General features: G+C 38.9%; 1 protein-coding gene across 4 annotated transcripts in view; it reads left to right on the top strand.

Moving 5' to 3' along the window:
* USP47 (ubiquitin specific peptidase 47) overlaps positions 1 to 16,785 on the top strand; it is a 103,899-nt gene that overhangs the window by 28,903 nt on the left and 58,211 nt on the right. For all 4 annotated transcript variants that reach the window (XM_060263031.1, XM_060263032.1, XM_060263030.1 and 1 more), the window contains 7 exons: positions 677 to 880; positions 1,789 to 1,902; positions 3,956 to 4,094; positions 7,276 to 7,372; positions 9,283 to 9,428; positions 10,326 to 10,405; positions 12,258 to 12,407. In XM_060263031.1, the coding sequence (XP_060119014.1) occupies positions 677 to 880; positions 1,789 to 1,902; positions 3,956 to 4,094; positions 7,276 to 7,372; positions 9,283 to 9,428; positions 10,326 to 10,405; positions 12,258 to 12,407 (930 nt within the window). The remainder of the gene's footprint in view (positions 1 to 676; positions 881 to 1,788; positions 1,903 to 3,955; positions 4,095 to 7,275; positions 7,373 to 9,282; positions 9,429 to 10,325; positions 10,406 to 12,257; positions 12,408 to 16,785) is intronic.

Below are 16,785 nucleotides of genomic sequence, written 5' to 3'. Positions count from 1 at the left end.
TTTTCTTACCCCCCCCCCCCTTTCAGTGATAGAAGTTGGAGGTACTGTAAATTTCTCTGGAGCTAAAAAGCTTTCAGTGTCTTAAGAGATGTTTGAAAGACAGTAAGGTGGCTTGCAGTCCTGAGCCTTTGCAGGTTCCTGAGATGGATCTTGTATTTAACAATGAAGACATTATGGTTTGGAGTGTAAGTTTGCTGATTAGGATGTCCTGGTAAACCTTGTCTAATAATACATAATAAACAGCAGAAGTTCTGATGGGTGTGCCGGAAGGCATAACATGACCTTGTTTTAGAAAGAAGCATGCAATTTTTGGAACAGTGATTATGTGAACTTAACTGCCTTTAGAAACTCCCTTTAACCTTCTAGTAAAACAATCATTAAGTTTATTATAGATGGGATGAATCCTCTTCTGACCAAACAATTTTCTTTATCCAAATAGTATACAGCAATAATATTTGGCTAATCAAGGTGTTTAGCAAAGGGTTTGATGGAACTGCAGCTCTTTCTGTTATGTAGCTTCATTGGTTTGATTCTAACAAGAAGGTTAAAAAGTCTGATTTGCAATCTGGCTTTATAAAGAGATGTTATTTGTACATGTTGCTTTGATCAACTGAACATAAATTAAAGCAAACCGTGGAATAGAAAGTATTAAAATTATTTTTGTCTTTCATTGCAGATTGAAAGTGCTGCTGATGAACCTAGAGTTCTTTGTATAATACAAGATACTACTAATTCTAAGACAGTGAATGAACGCATCACTTTGAACTTGCCAGCTTCCACTCCAGTAAAAAAATTATTTGAGGATGTAGCTTCCAAAGTGGGCTATGTTAATGGGACATTTGATTTAATCTGGGGAAATGGAGTCAATGTTGCTGATACGGTAAAAACAATTATTTTATTTGTAGTTTTTTTCCTTCACCATTTAAAATGTTTATAGTTTGGGAGTGTATTAAATCTGTTTTTCTTATGCTTCTTGAGTATCTGTGTATATTTACACATTTAGGTATTATCAGGTAAGTTACGGAATGATTACCTAAAGTTTACGGTTAGATTCAGTAGATGTAGACTGCCTCTGTCAAGAAGTTTCTGTGAAACAAGACACTTTCAGAAACAGCATGAGCCTGAGTTGTAATATTAGGATCTGTAGTATGAAGTGGGAATTAGTGCATACATTCATTAGTGCTTATGAAAATCTTGTTCTGTTTTGTATCTGAAACTCATCAGTTATGGTGCCCATCAGTGTCTTCCCTGAGGCCTGCTTTTGCACTCTATTTTTTGATCTCTTTCATACTGTAATCTGAACACTTCAGTTAACTGAAGATTTATTTGAAAAGTATCAATCAAAGAATGGATTAGGAAAAATCCAGCACCCATGCTTCTCTGAATGTATTTTTTTTTTCTGAAGGCATGGTGAATCTACCCTTTGAGTCTACATTCTCAGAAAAAAAAAAGAATGGAGACTCAAAGGGTAGATTCACCATGCCTTCAGAAAAAAAATACTGAAGTGCCCCCTCATGACAGCCATTTTATGATGAAGCCTATATTATAATGAAACCTTGGAAATGCAGACCAAACAAGCTTTGAGAAGAATCCCTGCTTTAATAGTATGGGCTATTATTTAGCACTTAAATGTTTAATCTATTTTTTAGTTTTATTGTCGGGATCTCTATTTCTGACACACAGCTCTCATGGAATTAAAAAAGTACTTCAGTTACTAAAGATGTTTTTATGCCATTTTTTTCTATGATTAAATTTGTTTACACAAAGGTGAAATTTGTTTTGTCATAGACACTATTGAATCAATCCAGTGATAAATCTGTTGTTGATTCTGGTTTTGAGCCGGGAAAAAAGAATTTTCTACATCTGACGGATAAAGATGGAGAACAACCTCAAATAGTATTGGTAAGAATTTTAGAAAGTTACCAAGATATATTTTCCTTTTTCTTTTATTTTGTTCTGTTATTTGTTTCCTTACTATGTTGCAGTGCCGGTGTATAGCAAACGTGCTTCTTTACAACGGAGTAAAAACTATCATAGGAACCAATATCTGGGTGTGTATCTATAATATTGATTTAGTCCTTGGATTTATATCCTGCCCTCCCTGCCGAAGCAGGCTCAAGGCGGCTCACAACAGTCAAGATTAAACAATAAAACAATGAAAAAACATTGGAGTTTCAACAATTAATAAAAACAGTTAAATAATTTAAAACAATTTAAAACAGCTTTGGTGCTAGTATAAATTTCAATTTCAATATATTCAGCGATGTTGGGCATCCTCTTGTACTGTAATTCAGCTGAAGGCTAGTCAAAATAGTACTGTTTTACAGGCCTTGTGGAACTGAGCAAGGTCCTTACTTCTTCTGGAAGTTGGTTCCACCAGTAGGGGGCCGCAATTGAGAAAGTTTTCTCTCTAGTAGACTTCAGTCTTGCCTCCCTCGGCCTGGGGATCGACAATAAGTTCTGCGTCCAGATCTAAGTACCCTCTGGGGAACATGTAGGGAGAGACAGTCCCTAAGGTAGACAGGTCCTCGGCCATATAGGGGTTTAAAGGTAATAACCAGCACCTTGTAGCGAATCTGGAATACTATTGGCAGCCAGTGCAGTTCCTGCAACCTTGGCTGTATGTGCTCCCATATAGAGAGACCCAATAGCAGCCTGGCCACCGCATTCTGCACCAACTGCAGTTTCCAGGTATGAGACAAGGGCAGCCTCATGTAGAGGGCATTGCAGTAGTCCAGTCTCGAGGTCACCGTCACATGGATCACAGTTGCCAGGTTGCTACGCTCAAGGAAGGGGACCAACTGTCTTGCCCTCCTAAGGTGGAAGAAGGCAGATTTGTCAGTGGCTGCTATCTGGGCCTGAAAGGTATCACTAAAGGCCTTTGAGGCAGAACCTATTGTGGCCAGTCCTGACTACTGCTGCCAGTTCCAGGTTGATGGGAAATTCCTGGAGATTCTGAGGTAGAGTTTGAGGAGGGCATAGAAGTTAAAGTTTCAGAGTGGGATCTGCCAGACCCAGGTTCTTGCTGTGGAAGCTGACTGGGTGATTTTGGACCAGTCACAGCCTAACCTACCTCACAGGGTTGTTGTTCAGATCAAAGGGAGGGAAAGAGAATGTTGTAAGATGTTTGGTCCCCCCCCTGTGGAGAAAGACTGTCCTTTGTAGAGGCTTCATGGAGGGCGAAGGCAATGGAAAGCTGAAGTCAGAGGGAGTGGATAAAGGGAAGGAGATAGGGTTGGCAACTTCAGGTTAGGAAATTCCTGGAGATTTAAGGAGCAGGGCCTGGAAAGGGTGAGGTTTGAGGAAGGATGGGACCTCAGACAGGTAAAACGCCATTTCCTCCTAGGGAACAACTGTTGCCAGTCTCCAGGTGCGGGCTGAAGATCACTCAGAATTACAATAATAATTTTTCTGCCATCTGTTTTCTGCCATCTGCTCTCCAGATGGCAGAAAACAGCTCCCCTTGAGGTGCAGGTGGGGAGTGAATGCCTTCACTTGGGTGGGTGGGAAGACAGCAAGGAGGGCACTCACCCAGAGCCTCTTTCTAGAGCCCGTTATATTTTTCTCCACAACAGACTTTATTCCTTGTATAAGTATTAAAAACTCAAGGACACAGTTTGGAAACCCCATCCCCCCAGCTTGCAGTGGCTAATATCTTCCTTTTTTCCCCTTAACTGATTTCTGTTCCTGATATAATGTTGTTTTGATGCTTATATAGTCTTCATCAGGCTGTCCTCCCCCTCCCCGCCCTTCAGTTAATTTACAAAGTCATATTTTATGCTTGTGTATAGGTTGTTCCAAGTATGTGTATAGCGTTTCCAAGTACCCTTACCTTATCTATGGGTAACTTGATTTCCATTTTCTGCTGCAGGCCAGCCAGCCATTTTACTCTGACGTAACTATATGGTAGATGAATTGATCCAGTTATTACACTAACAATGTATCCAATTTTCAGGAGGAATCCAGCGGAGAACATGATTGTAATCAGGACCGATTTATAGGTCCACTACCACGAGAAGGCTCTGTTGGTTGTTCTAATGATTATGTCAGTCAGAACTATTCCTATTCATCAATTCTGAATAAATCAGAAACAGGTATGATGGCTTGCTTGTTATTTTTCACTGTATAAAAGCTACAGCAAATAAAAATGCTTTAACTCTATCCTTGTTAGAAAGGACATATGAAGCTGCCTTATACTGAATCAGTCCATCAATGTCAGTATTGTCTACTCAGACTAGGAGTGGCTCTCCAGGATCTCAAGCTGAGGTTTTTCATACCTATTTGCCTAGACCCTTTTTAGTTGGAAGATACCGGGGATTGAACTTGGGACCTTCTGTTTACCAAGCAGATGCTGTACCACTGAGCCACCATCCCTCCCCTATTATGTATTAGTAGGAGAACTTATGTATTAGTAGGAGAGAGTGCATCCAGACCGGGTGCTGCGACTATGTTGTGTTGTGGGCAAAATGGCAGCGATGCTATTAAAATTGGTGCAGAAAATGGACAGAAAATTACTCCCCCAAAGGTGGGGTGTAGATAAGGGAGCTTTTGTTAAGAATGTGCAGTGACTTCATAACTCTCCTTTTTTGAAGTTGTTGTTGTCCTGTGCAGTCCCATATGAGTATGTGCAGACTAGCTGCTGGAAGATTTTATAGCTAGTCTAGTAATGGAGCAGGAAGAGCCCCTCCCAACTGGAGCTGTTTTCCTGCTCAACTGTCAAGTGCTCCAAGGAGGGGCTCTGCACTCTCCCTCAGTTGTCTCTTTACTGCTGCCAGAGAAGAACACTTCTTAGTTAGCTTCTCTTTTTTCTTTCTCTCTTAAAAAAATATGTTGTTGTTCAGGAAATACTCATCTTGTTTGATGAAGATAACAAGAACAAATGAGCACTCCATCTGTTTTTCGTGTTTTGGTGAGATCCATAACATTCTGGCATGTAAAATCTGCCAGCAGTTTACTCCCAAAACCAAGGCCAATTGCACCTCTTGTTTTAAAGCTGCTTTATGGGAAAAGGCTCTCTCTACATTGGCTAACCCAACAGCAAAAACATCTGCCCTGGTTCAACAGCCTGTTTTTCTTGACTTCCAACCAGTCTCCAACCATCTTTCTTGCCTTCTGTGTTGGTGGTCTCAACCCATTTGGTTCCAAGCTTGGACTCAAACCATAGACATTCCGGGACACCTGAGAATGCTCTGATCAGGTGGTCTTCGAAACAACCACTGAGGAAATACAGGTCAAAGTTGAAATATCTATCAAGTTTTGCGAAACCACTAGACACCCACAACCAAAGAAATCGGATTAGACGGAACCAGTTCCGAAGACTGTTGTGGAGGTTAGCAGACAAGCTATCCCATGCACTCCATCTCCTGTTTGCCTGGCACTAACAATCAAAATACTGCAGATCATGTCCCCCAGCTTCTCAGTGGGCTCATTAATGACCATATGAGAGAAGGCCACACAAAAAAACACAGAAGAAACATGCAACAGTATTGCACTGAAATTACTACTATAAATTTCAATTATATTCAGTATTCTTTAAAGTATTACTAAGTCACAAATCTCATATACAAAACTTTATTATAAAGAAATCAAGAGGCTTGTAAAAGTCCTTATTAAGTCCCAGTAACTGTTGAAAACTTTATTGTGGCCATAAATAGCAACATGCCAATGCAAAATGAAGATTCTCAAGCTAGATTAAACTTTTCTTACAAAACTCAAAGAACTTTGAAAAATGACCCTTAGTTGAAATTCCAGTGGCAATCATGAAAATAATTAGAATCCACTGCTTATGTGCTTGGAAAATCCATTGTCCAAGTAAATATGAAGGATTTTAACTCTTTTTCAGTTCTGCTACTCAAGCAAGGTGGTCCAGAGACCAGCAACACCACAGCAGTTTTTTACATCAACAAACGGGTACCTCCTCCCTCCCTTTGTGTTAGGAAGCCACTGTCATTTGAGGATGGGCAATTGCAAACCACATGTGTCCCCTGGCCATCCATGTTTCTGGTTAGAAAATATCACTGCAGATGTGTTCAGCAGATTAGGAGAATCCACTCATGAGTGGTCAATTTATCAAGATTATCTCTCCCCATCTTTGCACAATGGAATTGTGGATCTTTTTGCTGCAAGACTGAACTCCAAGGCTCCCCTTTTCTGCTTAAACGAACCCGCACTCTCTGGGGGACACTTTGCATCTAATCTAGAATCACACCCTATTTTGTGCCTTTCCTCCCTTGTCCCTAATAGGTAGGGTTGTTGTCGCGAATTACTCCGATTGCATATTGGTCACCCCCTTCTGCCTGAGGCAGATTTTGTTTCAAGTCCTCCTACAGTCAAAAGGCAGTTGTATGTTTCATATGCCACTCACTACTCTGTATCACTCATCTTTTTTGGTATGAGAGTTATTTTTACCCAAGTGATCTAAGTTTTCATCTTTAACGCAAGGGGTTGGATCCATCCCTTATTTTCTGTAAATGGAGTTATCTGAAAGCCAGTGTAGTGTAGTGGTTAAGAGCAGCGGACTCTGATCTGGAGAACCGGATTTGATTCGCTACTCCTCCCCCACATGAAGTCTGCTGGGTGACCTTCCAGAACTCTCCCAGCCCCACCTACCTTACAAGGTGCCTGTTGTGGGGAGAGGAAAGGAAAGTGATTTTGAGCTACTTTGAGACTCTGTAGGGTAGAGAAAAGTGGAGTATAAAAACCAGCTTTTCTGCTGTAATATGCAATAGAGCACTTTGCTAGAAGAGAATAAAATACTTATGCATTTTGCTGTTTTTGGAAGCTGTTGGGAGTGTATGGTTTTTCTTTGTTGATTCTTCTCTTCCGCTAATGATTTCTGCATCATATCTAGCATTGTTAATGGGGATCCTGATCCCTAGGGCAATATTTTGAGGAAGATTACATCATGATAGAAGAGAAGTTGGGAAGTTTTGTTTTGTAAGTCAAGCTGTGCTCATTGTACATATGAAGCTGCCTTATACTGAATCAGACCCCTGGTCCATCAAAGTCAGTATTGTCTTCTCAGACTGGCAGCGGCTCTCCAGGGTCTCAAGCGGAGGTTTTTCACACCTATTTGCCTGGACCCTTTTTTGGAGATGCCAGGGATTGAACCTGGGACCTTCTGCTTCCCAAGCAGATGCTCTACCACTGAGCCACCGTCCCTCCCCACCGTCCCTTGTACTATGGATGCATCCTGGCAAGCTACTTAGCATGTGTTCCCATCCGTTTTTAGTTCACTTTGAGGAGCACTAATGAAAAATCAAACTTCTTTTTTAGGATATGTGGGTCTAGTAAATCAAGCAATGACCTGCTATTTGAACAGCCTTCTACAAACTCTTTTCATGACACCAGAATTTAGAAATGCATTATATAAGTAAGTATATTACAGCCAATGAATTGTTGCTGTTGTCATCAATATTTTTTGTACTCTGCATTTCTAACATGTTCATGAGAAAGTATATGAACTTCTGAGATTTGTAGAAATGCATGGAAATCTTATTATTTATTGTGACAATATTATAGTGGGAGAAAGAAAAAGGTACTGAAAATCTTTGTGTGTATAAGTATAAGCCAAGGTTCCCCCCCTTTCAAATATATATATTCTTTTAGTCACCTGAAGATTTAAAAAAAAAAAAAAAACATTCTGACTTAACTAGAAACCCCCTGAAGTTTACTAATTACAAAGACAACAGACAGGTATCGGAATGTCTCATTTTAGTTTGGCAATCAAAGTTGCAAAGATAATATTGGGCAAAAAAAGTCTCAGGGATCCTTGATGACTTTCTAGCCATGTAAATATTTCATCTGATTTAAGTTGCATAACAGTATATTTGGGAAACATTGCCCATGGTTTCATACAGGTTTCGTTTTCCCTGTTTCCCAATAAAGTCTAGGTCTACAATATTCTTGTGTTTCACTGAATAAGGACAGAGTGCAATTGATGATACACAATTAAGAAAGGCACCTTCATGAGAACACTCATTTGATCATCTGTTGCAGGTGTGCCACTCATAGCAAGAAATGTTTGGCATTTGGGTTGTTTTACTCAAGCATTTTCACATTTCCTCCAGTAGGTTTGCAAATTTCCAGATATAATCCAAGTTGTTGGCAAGGATTTGTGCTGCACTGTGGCCACGGTTTCGAAGCTTCCTGATTTCAGGAAGACCCTCTGTCTGTTTTCTGTGGCATACTGCAGAGCATTTAGTAGCATGATATATGGTTTGCAAACTGTTGAAACGGTAATAGGTTAAATCTGATGGACCTCTCTGTTACCCTGCCTAAACTGAGAACCAAATTGAGAATGGTCACAGGTTCATTCCATAGCTACTAATGTCATTTTAGAAGCAGTTGTGGTTCTTGAAAACTTGCTGCAAGGCCTCAATCTGGATTGGGTGTGTGACACACTTTTTAGTTGCTGAAACAGTCCCCATGGCTGTCTTAGAACTTGAAAAGGCATAGTGGAGGGTGAACAAGACCCCATCTGGTTTGGGATCTCATGGTAATTTTTAAAGAACGTCTGCTTCTAAAATGATGTCAGTGACCATGGGATGGACATATGGCTGTTGTAATTTTTAGTCTGACTCAAACAGTGTGCCCTAGAGACACCCAGAACTTTCTTGAAGCTGCATTTTTCATGGGGAGGTTGCAATTCATGAACAGTTTATAACTAATGCTTTAAGCAATTTGCTCTGCCCGGTTTATTATGACAGGGGAGAGAGCCACTTTTGTTTTAGAAGGTTTGGTGGACATTTTGGGCAGGGTTTGGAAAGCAGGCAGTTGTACATTGGAATTTCTGAAAGTCATCTCCAACAAGGCTGTATGAGGCTGTAACAGATACTTAAAGTTAGTGTCCTCCAAACTTTATACCTTAGTGAATGAATTTCATGTTTACTGGTCCACTAAAGAAGCTCTTCAGGTCTATGATGTGTTCTGTACCTTGTCACAAGACTTAGGTACATTAGGTGCATAATGCTTGCCAGGCCTGATGAGGCTTGTTGACATTCCACCTGAACAAGAAGGCGCCCTAGAGCACATCCAGCATCACTTTCCATTGCACTCTTCAGGGTATAGTTGGTAGTGGTGGCATATAACCTTTCTGGCAGATTATTCTACATTATTGATACTTTCACTGAGATGCTCTTAAGAAGAGTTCCTTGGGACACAGTTTGAAAATTACTGGCTAACATAAATAACTTTATTGCCTAATAAATAAATGTATGCTAGAGACTTTTAGAGCAATATCCTGTAAATTAATTGTTGATACTAAATAATTATTTTTAATAGATGGGAATTTGAGGAATCCGAAGAAGATCCAGTGACAAGCATCCCTTTCCAGCTTCAAAGGCTTTTTGTTTTACTACAGACAAGCAAAAAGAGAGCAATTGAAACTACAGATGTTACACGAAGCTTTGGGTGGGATAGTAGTGAAGGTGTGCATACAAATAATTAAATGCTTGATTAAACTTATAATCAGGTTAACCTAAACATAAAGTGACATCATTTGTTGAAAATGTGCATATGTGCATAATAAAGAACCTAAACCAGCTCATTAGTAAGTTGCTTTTTGAAAAGTCGCTCAACATAACAAGGTTTTAAAAGTGTAGGTATTGCGAGCTTTGGTATAGAATTCTGGGTACTACTTTAAAATGTTTTATTTTGAAGTGACACACGGCAGTAATGTTAAAATTTAGTTGCTACTTTGAGGTGATCTGTTACCATTCAGTGAACTGAAGGGATCACTGACTACTTGATCTTTGCTATATAGTTGTTTTTACTATTTGTAGAGCTTCAAGGGTTTTGGAGCAGAAGACCTAGAATTGAGTCTTATTTCTCCATTCTGCTGATAATTGGAGTCATAACTCATAGGATTCTTACTTATATACTTCCATTTGAACTGCCTACTCAGCATATGCCATATCTCTGTAGCACACAATCTTTATATGTTACAGTGAATTTTATACTATATAGCAAATGTTATTTGTTACTTTTTTTTGAGGCCTGATGATTAACTTTAAAATATAAGCTAAAGTACATTATTAAAGCCAAAACAGAAAATGTATTAGAAATACAATATAAAGCTGCTCTTTTTAGTCTTTATTAATGTTTCTGCAGTTGTAATAGTGGAAAACCAGTTAATGAACATGTATGGAAAAAGGCTTTAGCCAAGTGGAAGACATGGAATATTTATTCTGAAATCAGCAAGGTCTTATGCAAAAATAAATTAGAGAACAATATTGTTGTTCTGCTCTTTTGAAATTATGCTGTCAAAATCCTGTAAGTAGGTTTCACTTAGTTCACTAAATTATACCAATTTTATTTTACAACAGCATGGCAGCAGCACGATGTACAGGAACTTTGTAGAGTCATGTTTGATGCTTTGGAACAAAAATGGAAGCAAACAGAACAGGTATAACACATTTCATACTTGTAGTAATGAAGTAGATTAAAAAGGAATAACAGTTATTGATTGAACCAGCAAGTTTTAGAAACAAATTGGCAAGTACTTTTATTTAGGTAGTGTTTATGGCGCAGAGTGGTAAAGCTGCAGTACTGCAGTCCAAAGCTCTGCGCACGACCCGAGTTCGATCCCAGCAGAAGCTGGGTTCAGGTAGCCGGCTCGAGGTTGACTCAGCCTTCCATCCTTCCGAGGTCAGTAAAATGAGTACCCAGCTTGCTGGGGCGAAAGTGTAGATGACTGGGGAAGACAATGGCAAACCACCCCATAAAAAGTCTGCCATAAAAACATGAAAGCAACATCACCCCAGAGTCGGAAACGACTGGTGCTTGCACAGGGGACTACCTTTACCTTTTTTTAAATTTAATAAATGGGAAATGTTGTTTTACATCAAATCCTTTGTTTATTACTGCTTGTCCCAAGGACTGATAAATTTAAATCATAATTCAAATTATTGAAATAATGTTTAATTATTTATAGTAAATATTTAAATCAATCCACCCTGTGTCCAAGCAATAATCAGTTAGGAGTTCTCATATGTATAAGTTTCCCTGTCCATGTCTAAAATTGCAGATTAGGGAATTTGGGCAAGAAGAGCTATATTCTGCATCCTTTCATGCCATATCTCATTGCATTGTATTGTATAGTATTTTTCCTTCATTAAGTTTTTGCTAATGTATGTAAGCCAGGATAGGGTAAAAATGATGCAGCTCTTTGAGGGAAAGGCAGGATTTCCCTCACCTGCGTACTTCATTTTTCTTTTAAGATGACTTCCATCTTCCATGTAGTTTGTTTCACAAGAAGTTTCCCAGGGATAATAGCGGTTGGTTATGGGAAGGGGATTTGTGTTGGAATAATGATGCTCTTAAGACAGTGTAGAGCACAAAATTATATGACATGTCCAGAATTGTATGACATGAATTATGTGACAGGTCCCAGAATGATGTGAGGAATTCCAAATATTATCAACTTAAATGCTTTTAGGAACATTAAAGGGAACTCCAATTCAGCCTCATTGTTTTGCATATTGGCTGTCTTTCTGTGTGACTGATTGTAGTGTGCACACTTCAAGAATAACAGACTGCCTATTTCTGGGGAAGGGACAGCAAGTGTGGAGCTTGTCTCCATTCCTTCCCCCTTTGCAGCACTGTCTACTTATAGTGCCATTGTTCGCAACCAAAAAAAATTGCCACTGTTTCCAGGAATGGCCTGAGAGAGAGCAGAATAGCAAGCAAAAATGAGGTACTGCACCTATATAGAATCAGTTTAAACATCTATACATTCAAACTAGCTATGTGACTGGTGTAAATATCACTTTTGTCTTAAGCTCTGTCCTTTTTGATGGCTAGATCTGGGTGTAACTATGCCTGGTAAATATCTATGTTGGATGCATACCTTTAGAGGTGTTATTCTTTACCCTCTCTCTCTGATTTGCTTGAATTATATGTCATGTCCCAGAATGATGGCCCAGATCTCAGGAATTCCAAGTATTAGCCGGTTAATTTTCCAGTTGTGGTTAGTTACAAAGTGGGGATATATTTAGTTCAGGTTTTGATTTATTAATGCTCTTCTGTCCTATAAAAGACCATTGATAATAGATTGACTAAAAGAAAATTATTGTTAGATTCCACACAGACATCCTGAACTTCTCTTCTTCCTATGAACGAACAGTTCAAAATAAATAAATTCACTAGAGTTATATACTGTAGGAAAGTATATTACATAATGGTGTAAATAAAAGAACCAACTTTTAAAGATTTTTGGGGGGGCCATGCTAATATAATATGATTTCTCTCAATTGTAGGCTGATCTCATAAATCAGCTCTATCAAGGAAAGCTGAAGGACTACGTAAGATGTCTGGAGTGTGGATATGAGAGTTGGAGAATAGACACATACCTTGATATTCCATTGGTCATTCGGCCTTATGGCTCCAGCCAAGCTTTTGCAAGTGTGGTGTGTACTTATTAAACTGACTGCTAGTGCATCTATACACAAATTACACATTAATGCAACAGTTATATAACTTTCTTAAAAGGTAGGTATCCTACACACTTCATCTTGGGTTCTGTTTTTTGTGCAATAAACCAGCTAGCAAGTTTTAGAAGGCTTTTGACCATTCAGTGAGTCCTACTAGTGCATGTTTAAGGAATACACATGTTGTTTAAATAACTTCATGGTAATAATGTACCATTATGTTCTTCCTGATAGCATTTAGAGTTCAGTATTTCTTTTTTGTTGATATGCCACTAGGTTCTTAGAAAGAATATATTCAGTGATTTTTGATGATGCTGACAGTTGTAATGAAGGCAGGCTACTTAAGAAACTGGTGCTGACAATTTTCTTCCTCTGATGTAATGGTCTGATGCGTCAGTCAGTATGCAGATGTCACATGACTCTGTCTTATCATAAGATTCAGGTGTGGTTGGACCATTGTCTGGTTACAATAAGATATTGGAGGAGGACTAGTATACTGGAACTGAAACCAGATAATGCTGTGTTACTGTTGGATGATTCCCCCCTTCCCCCCAGAGAAGCATATCGGCAACTGAGTACGACTAGATCCTGATCTACAGATGGATGTTCAGATTTCATCTGTAACATGAAATATTTGCATCCAGCTTGGCTGGTTCATCAGCAAAGACTTTCTTGAAAGGCATGATTTGGCTGCAGAAACCCAGAATCTTGTCACCTCCTAGGTGTGCTTTATGTGGTTTAATGTGCTTGCTGTGAATCTACCCTTGAAGGCAGAACAGAACCTTAGCTGGCAGCATATCACTGTTGTTGAAAGATCTTCACTGGCTGCTTGTTCACTGTTAGTCTCAATTTGAACTGCTAGTTTTGCATGGCTTATGAACACTTAAAGGACAGCCTGCCACTATGTGGACCTTCCTGTACGTAGCAATCTTCGAGTCAGACCAGTTATGTCCGTCTGCCTTCTGAGGTAAGGCAGGAGAGCACAAGAGATGGAATTTTCTTGGTGGCTTTCCTGTAACTTTGGAATGCACTCCCCTGTCCCTGTGTTTGATGCCATTGTTATGTATCTTGGTAATAGACGAAATCATTTTAATTTCAGTTTGATCATAGTTGGTTGATTGTATAGTTCTGCTTCTTTCCGTTCTGCTTTTTGCTGTGGTTTTTAAATGGCTGCTCTGTATTTTGGCAGAGAAACCTATAAGGTAATGGAGAATAGCTGGATAAATTTTCTTCATTGTGTATTTTTAAAAGTGCCATAATAAGATCTGTCTTAAAAACTTTCTCTGAGATACAAGGAGTAAGCATTCAGTTAAATATTAAAGGACATTTGTGTCGCATATATAAGTATGGGAAACTTGCATGGATATCACACCCCTTACATTCAGTGTAGTTCAAGCAGCATTATTTCTGTTCTGTCTAAACATGAGAATCATTTATATGTGTCAGATTACTGCTAGAGCTCTTGTCCTGGAAATTGTGTTGATGCTGTAGTTACCTGAGCTACCTCACTCTTTGTCCTACATTGAATTGCAAAGGTGGTTCTTCATAAAAGAAAATGCTTTAGCTGTCTAGTTTTCTACAATTGGGAACTATGGAGGATACTTGCTTTTGGAGAAGGGGGACAATCGCCTGTTTCTAAATGGAATTCTCTGAAGGTAGTATCCTCCATTGATCCACAGATGAGAATAGGTGAGGAGGCATGGCTCAGAGGTTATAACAATCTTGATGGGATCAACACATGCGCTAATAGGTCTCATGGAAGGTAATGCAAAATTCTTTAAATCTTGCTAGTCTCCTTCTGAGGTAACTTGCCACAGGCAGCACTTCCCAAGATAGGGAGTCTGAGGATACTACCTTCAAAGAACTCTAGTTAGAGGTAAGTGATTTCCCTGTTTTTTTTTAATGTGGCAGATAATGGATGTTAAATAATGACTAATAGTTTAATATTTTGCAAAAATAGTTTTAGTTGCTACTTCTTGCTGTGTGCTCAAAGTTTTGTATTTGAAATTTCTACTGACATTAAATGGGAGATCTGGAATCCCTTCTGTTCTTAAGAATATGTCCAATTGCTTACCTTTGACTTTGCAAATCAACATAGAAGTTAAATTTCTTTAGCAGCATGTGTTAGGGATTTAAGCTTATATTGCCATGTATTGCTAGAAGAAATCTTTCTTTTCAGTATTCAGATCTGTCTCTTCATTTGGTTTGCATTGTAGTCTAGCTTTATCATCATTAGCAGTTGCTGAGATGACAGTAGCTTTGCATTCCCTCAAGGTCATGTGTAAATGGAGCCTTTAATAAAATAAAGGCACATAACATTACAAAGGAGCTTTTAAATGACTACCCGAGTCTTATATAAACTCTGAAAAAGTTGAGAGAGTGTTATATTTGTTTGCTCATAGGCAAGAGAAAATATATTCAGCTGGTCCCAGAGTTAAATATAATAATGGCACTCTGCAGAAAGCCACCTGAGGCTGCTGCTATGTAGACTTTGAGTTAATATTTCTATATTATATCCATTCCCTCACCTTAAGTGGCCGTGTAAGGCCATTTGCTCTGAGACAGAGAGGAGAGAAGGCAGCAATCCAGGTCACCATCACAGGCCTGCTTTTGGTTCAGCTGGATTGACTCCTCTCTAAATTGAAATATATATTTTAAAAAATTTAAATCTTGAACGCTGCACTTTACAGATATTGTGAGCTGCTTTGGTGAAAAAGCAGGATCTAAATCCAGTACATGGACACTCACACTGATATACATGTTTTCAAAATTGTCATTATCATTTTAAGGTTAAGTTTCCATCTGTCATTTTAAGGTTAGGTTTCCTTCTTATGTTAGAAGACTTTAATTAAGAAGTTGGTAATGGATGTATGAAACATCCATATAATAACTAAGGGAGTAGGGGGAACTGTTAAGCAGTCTGCTTATTTTTGACTCAGCTCTGGTCTGTTCGGTATATCCAAACTATGTTTAAACAACTTCAGAAACTTTATTTTAAACTATTTGATTACAAGTGGCCGTAACTTGGGTTTGCATTGTTTGCAACTCAAAAAATGGAATGCAGCATACTGTTTGCAGAATGACCTGTCAGATAATTGACAGTTACTCTTCAGTAATCCCTGACAGACACCAGCAACATATTTGTATATGTATCTCACAGGCTACACTGGCTTATTGAGTCACAAGTTGTTCAGACTTGCCCTAGAGTCAGATGCCATATTTTAGTTTCAGGCACTCATTCTAGCTTCCTGAGTCCCCATCCCACTGCTGATTAAGCCTACAAATAATGTAGTACAGGTATTTGAAAGAAAGCTAGTTATATTATTCAAAGTAAACTACTGTTAGGAGAACCATCTTCCTTTTGAACCCTGGCAAAATTTGGTGATTGTACTTTTCTGACTATTTCCTTACTTCATGAAGGTTTTTACTTACCTCAAACATGTTTTAAAGCTGAAATAATCACAGTTTTAAGCATAAGCTTATGACAAATTATGAAATATAAATTGAATAGTAGTAATGAGTGGAATTTTGTGATAAGCCTTTGAAAACATACCTATTAAAGTGCTTGGGATTAAACCCTGCAAACCATGAACACACATGAAAGTCTAAAATACTCTAATGGATGGAGATCTTCCACACCTTCTGCTTCTCATGGCAGTCCTTGTGTTCTTTGAAAAGCCAGTGCTAGAAGTCTGTGAAGTCCCATGGATACACTAGTGCAAAATACTGGTTAAAGTATTATACCAAATCCTGGAAGAGCCAGCTTCAGCTCCCCACTTGCCATAAAATTCACAAGATGACCTTGGGCTGGCTGCTCTCTCTAAACCTAACCTAACTCATGAGCTGTTGTGGAGATAAAGAGGGGAGAGAACTGTGCACTGGAATGATTGGAGCGATGGTGGAGTAAAAATGTACTAATAAATACAGTGCCGAATGGTGGAGAGGGAATCTGGTCAAGTTACCTCTTCACTCATGCCTATGCAGAAAGCTTGCTTTGCTAGCAGAAAGGGATTTCACTGGATCACCCTCTATGATGCCACTCCCTGTGCCATATAACCTTTTGTTCACAAAGCTGTATTCTGACCCACAGCATTAATTTTTCCAGGGTCAGAAGACTTCAGTGAGAAGGTAAGGAGGGAAATATCTGCTTCCAGAAGTACATCCATGACAAGTTTAAAAGAATCCTGAGTTTTTCTATTGAAACTTATTTGTGTTGTAGTTTACAGGCAGTTTTCTCAAGACCCTGGAACTATCTGTAATCTTACACTGCGATATTAGCAGTAGCAAAATTTTGAAAAGTTGAAACCAGATGTATTTGATGAGTATGCAAGTTCTACTTTGCTGTGATAGCAGAATA

This window comes from Heteronotia binoei, chromosome 21, assembly GCF_032191835.1.
Source record: "Heteronotia binoei isolate CCM8104 ecotype False Entrance Well chromosome 21, APGP_CSIRO_Hbin_v1, whole genome shotgun sequence".
In the NCBI taxonomy this organism is placed as follows: domain Eukaryota; kingdom Metazoa; phylum Chordata; class Lepidosauria; order Squamata; family Gekkonidae; genus Heteronotia; species Heteronotia binoei.
Note: the sequence above shows the minus strand (reverse complement) of the source record. Positions and strands in the feature narration are given on the sequence as shown.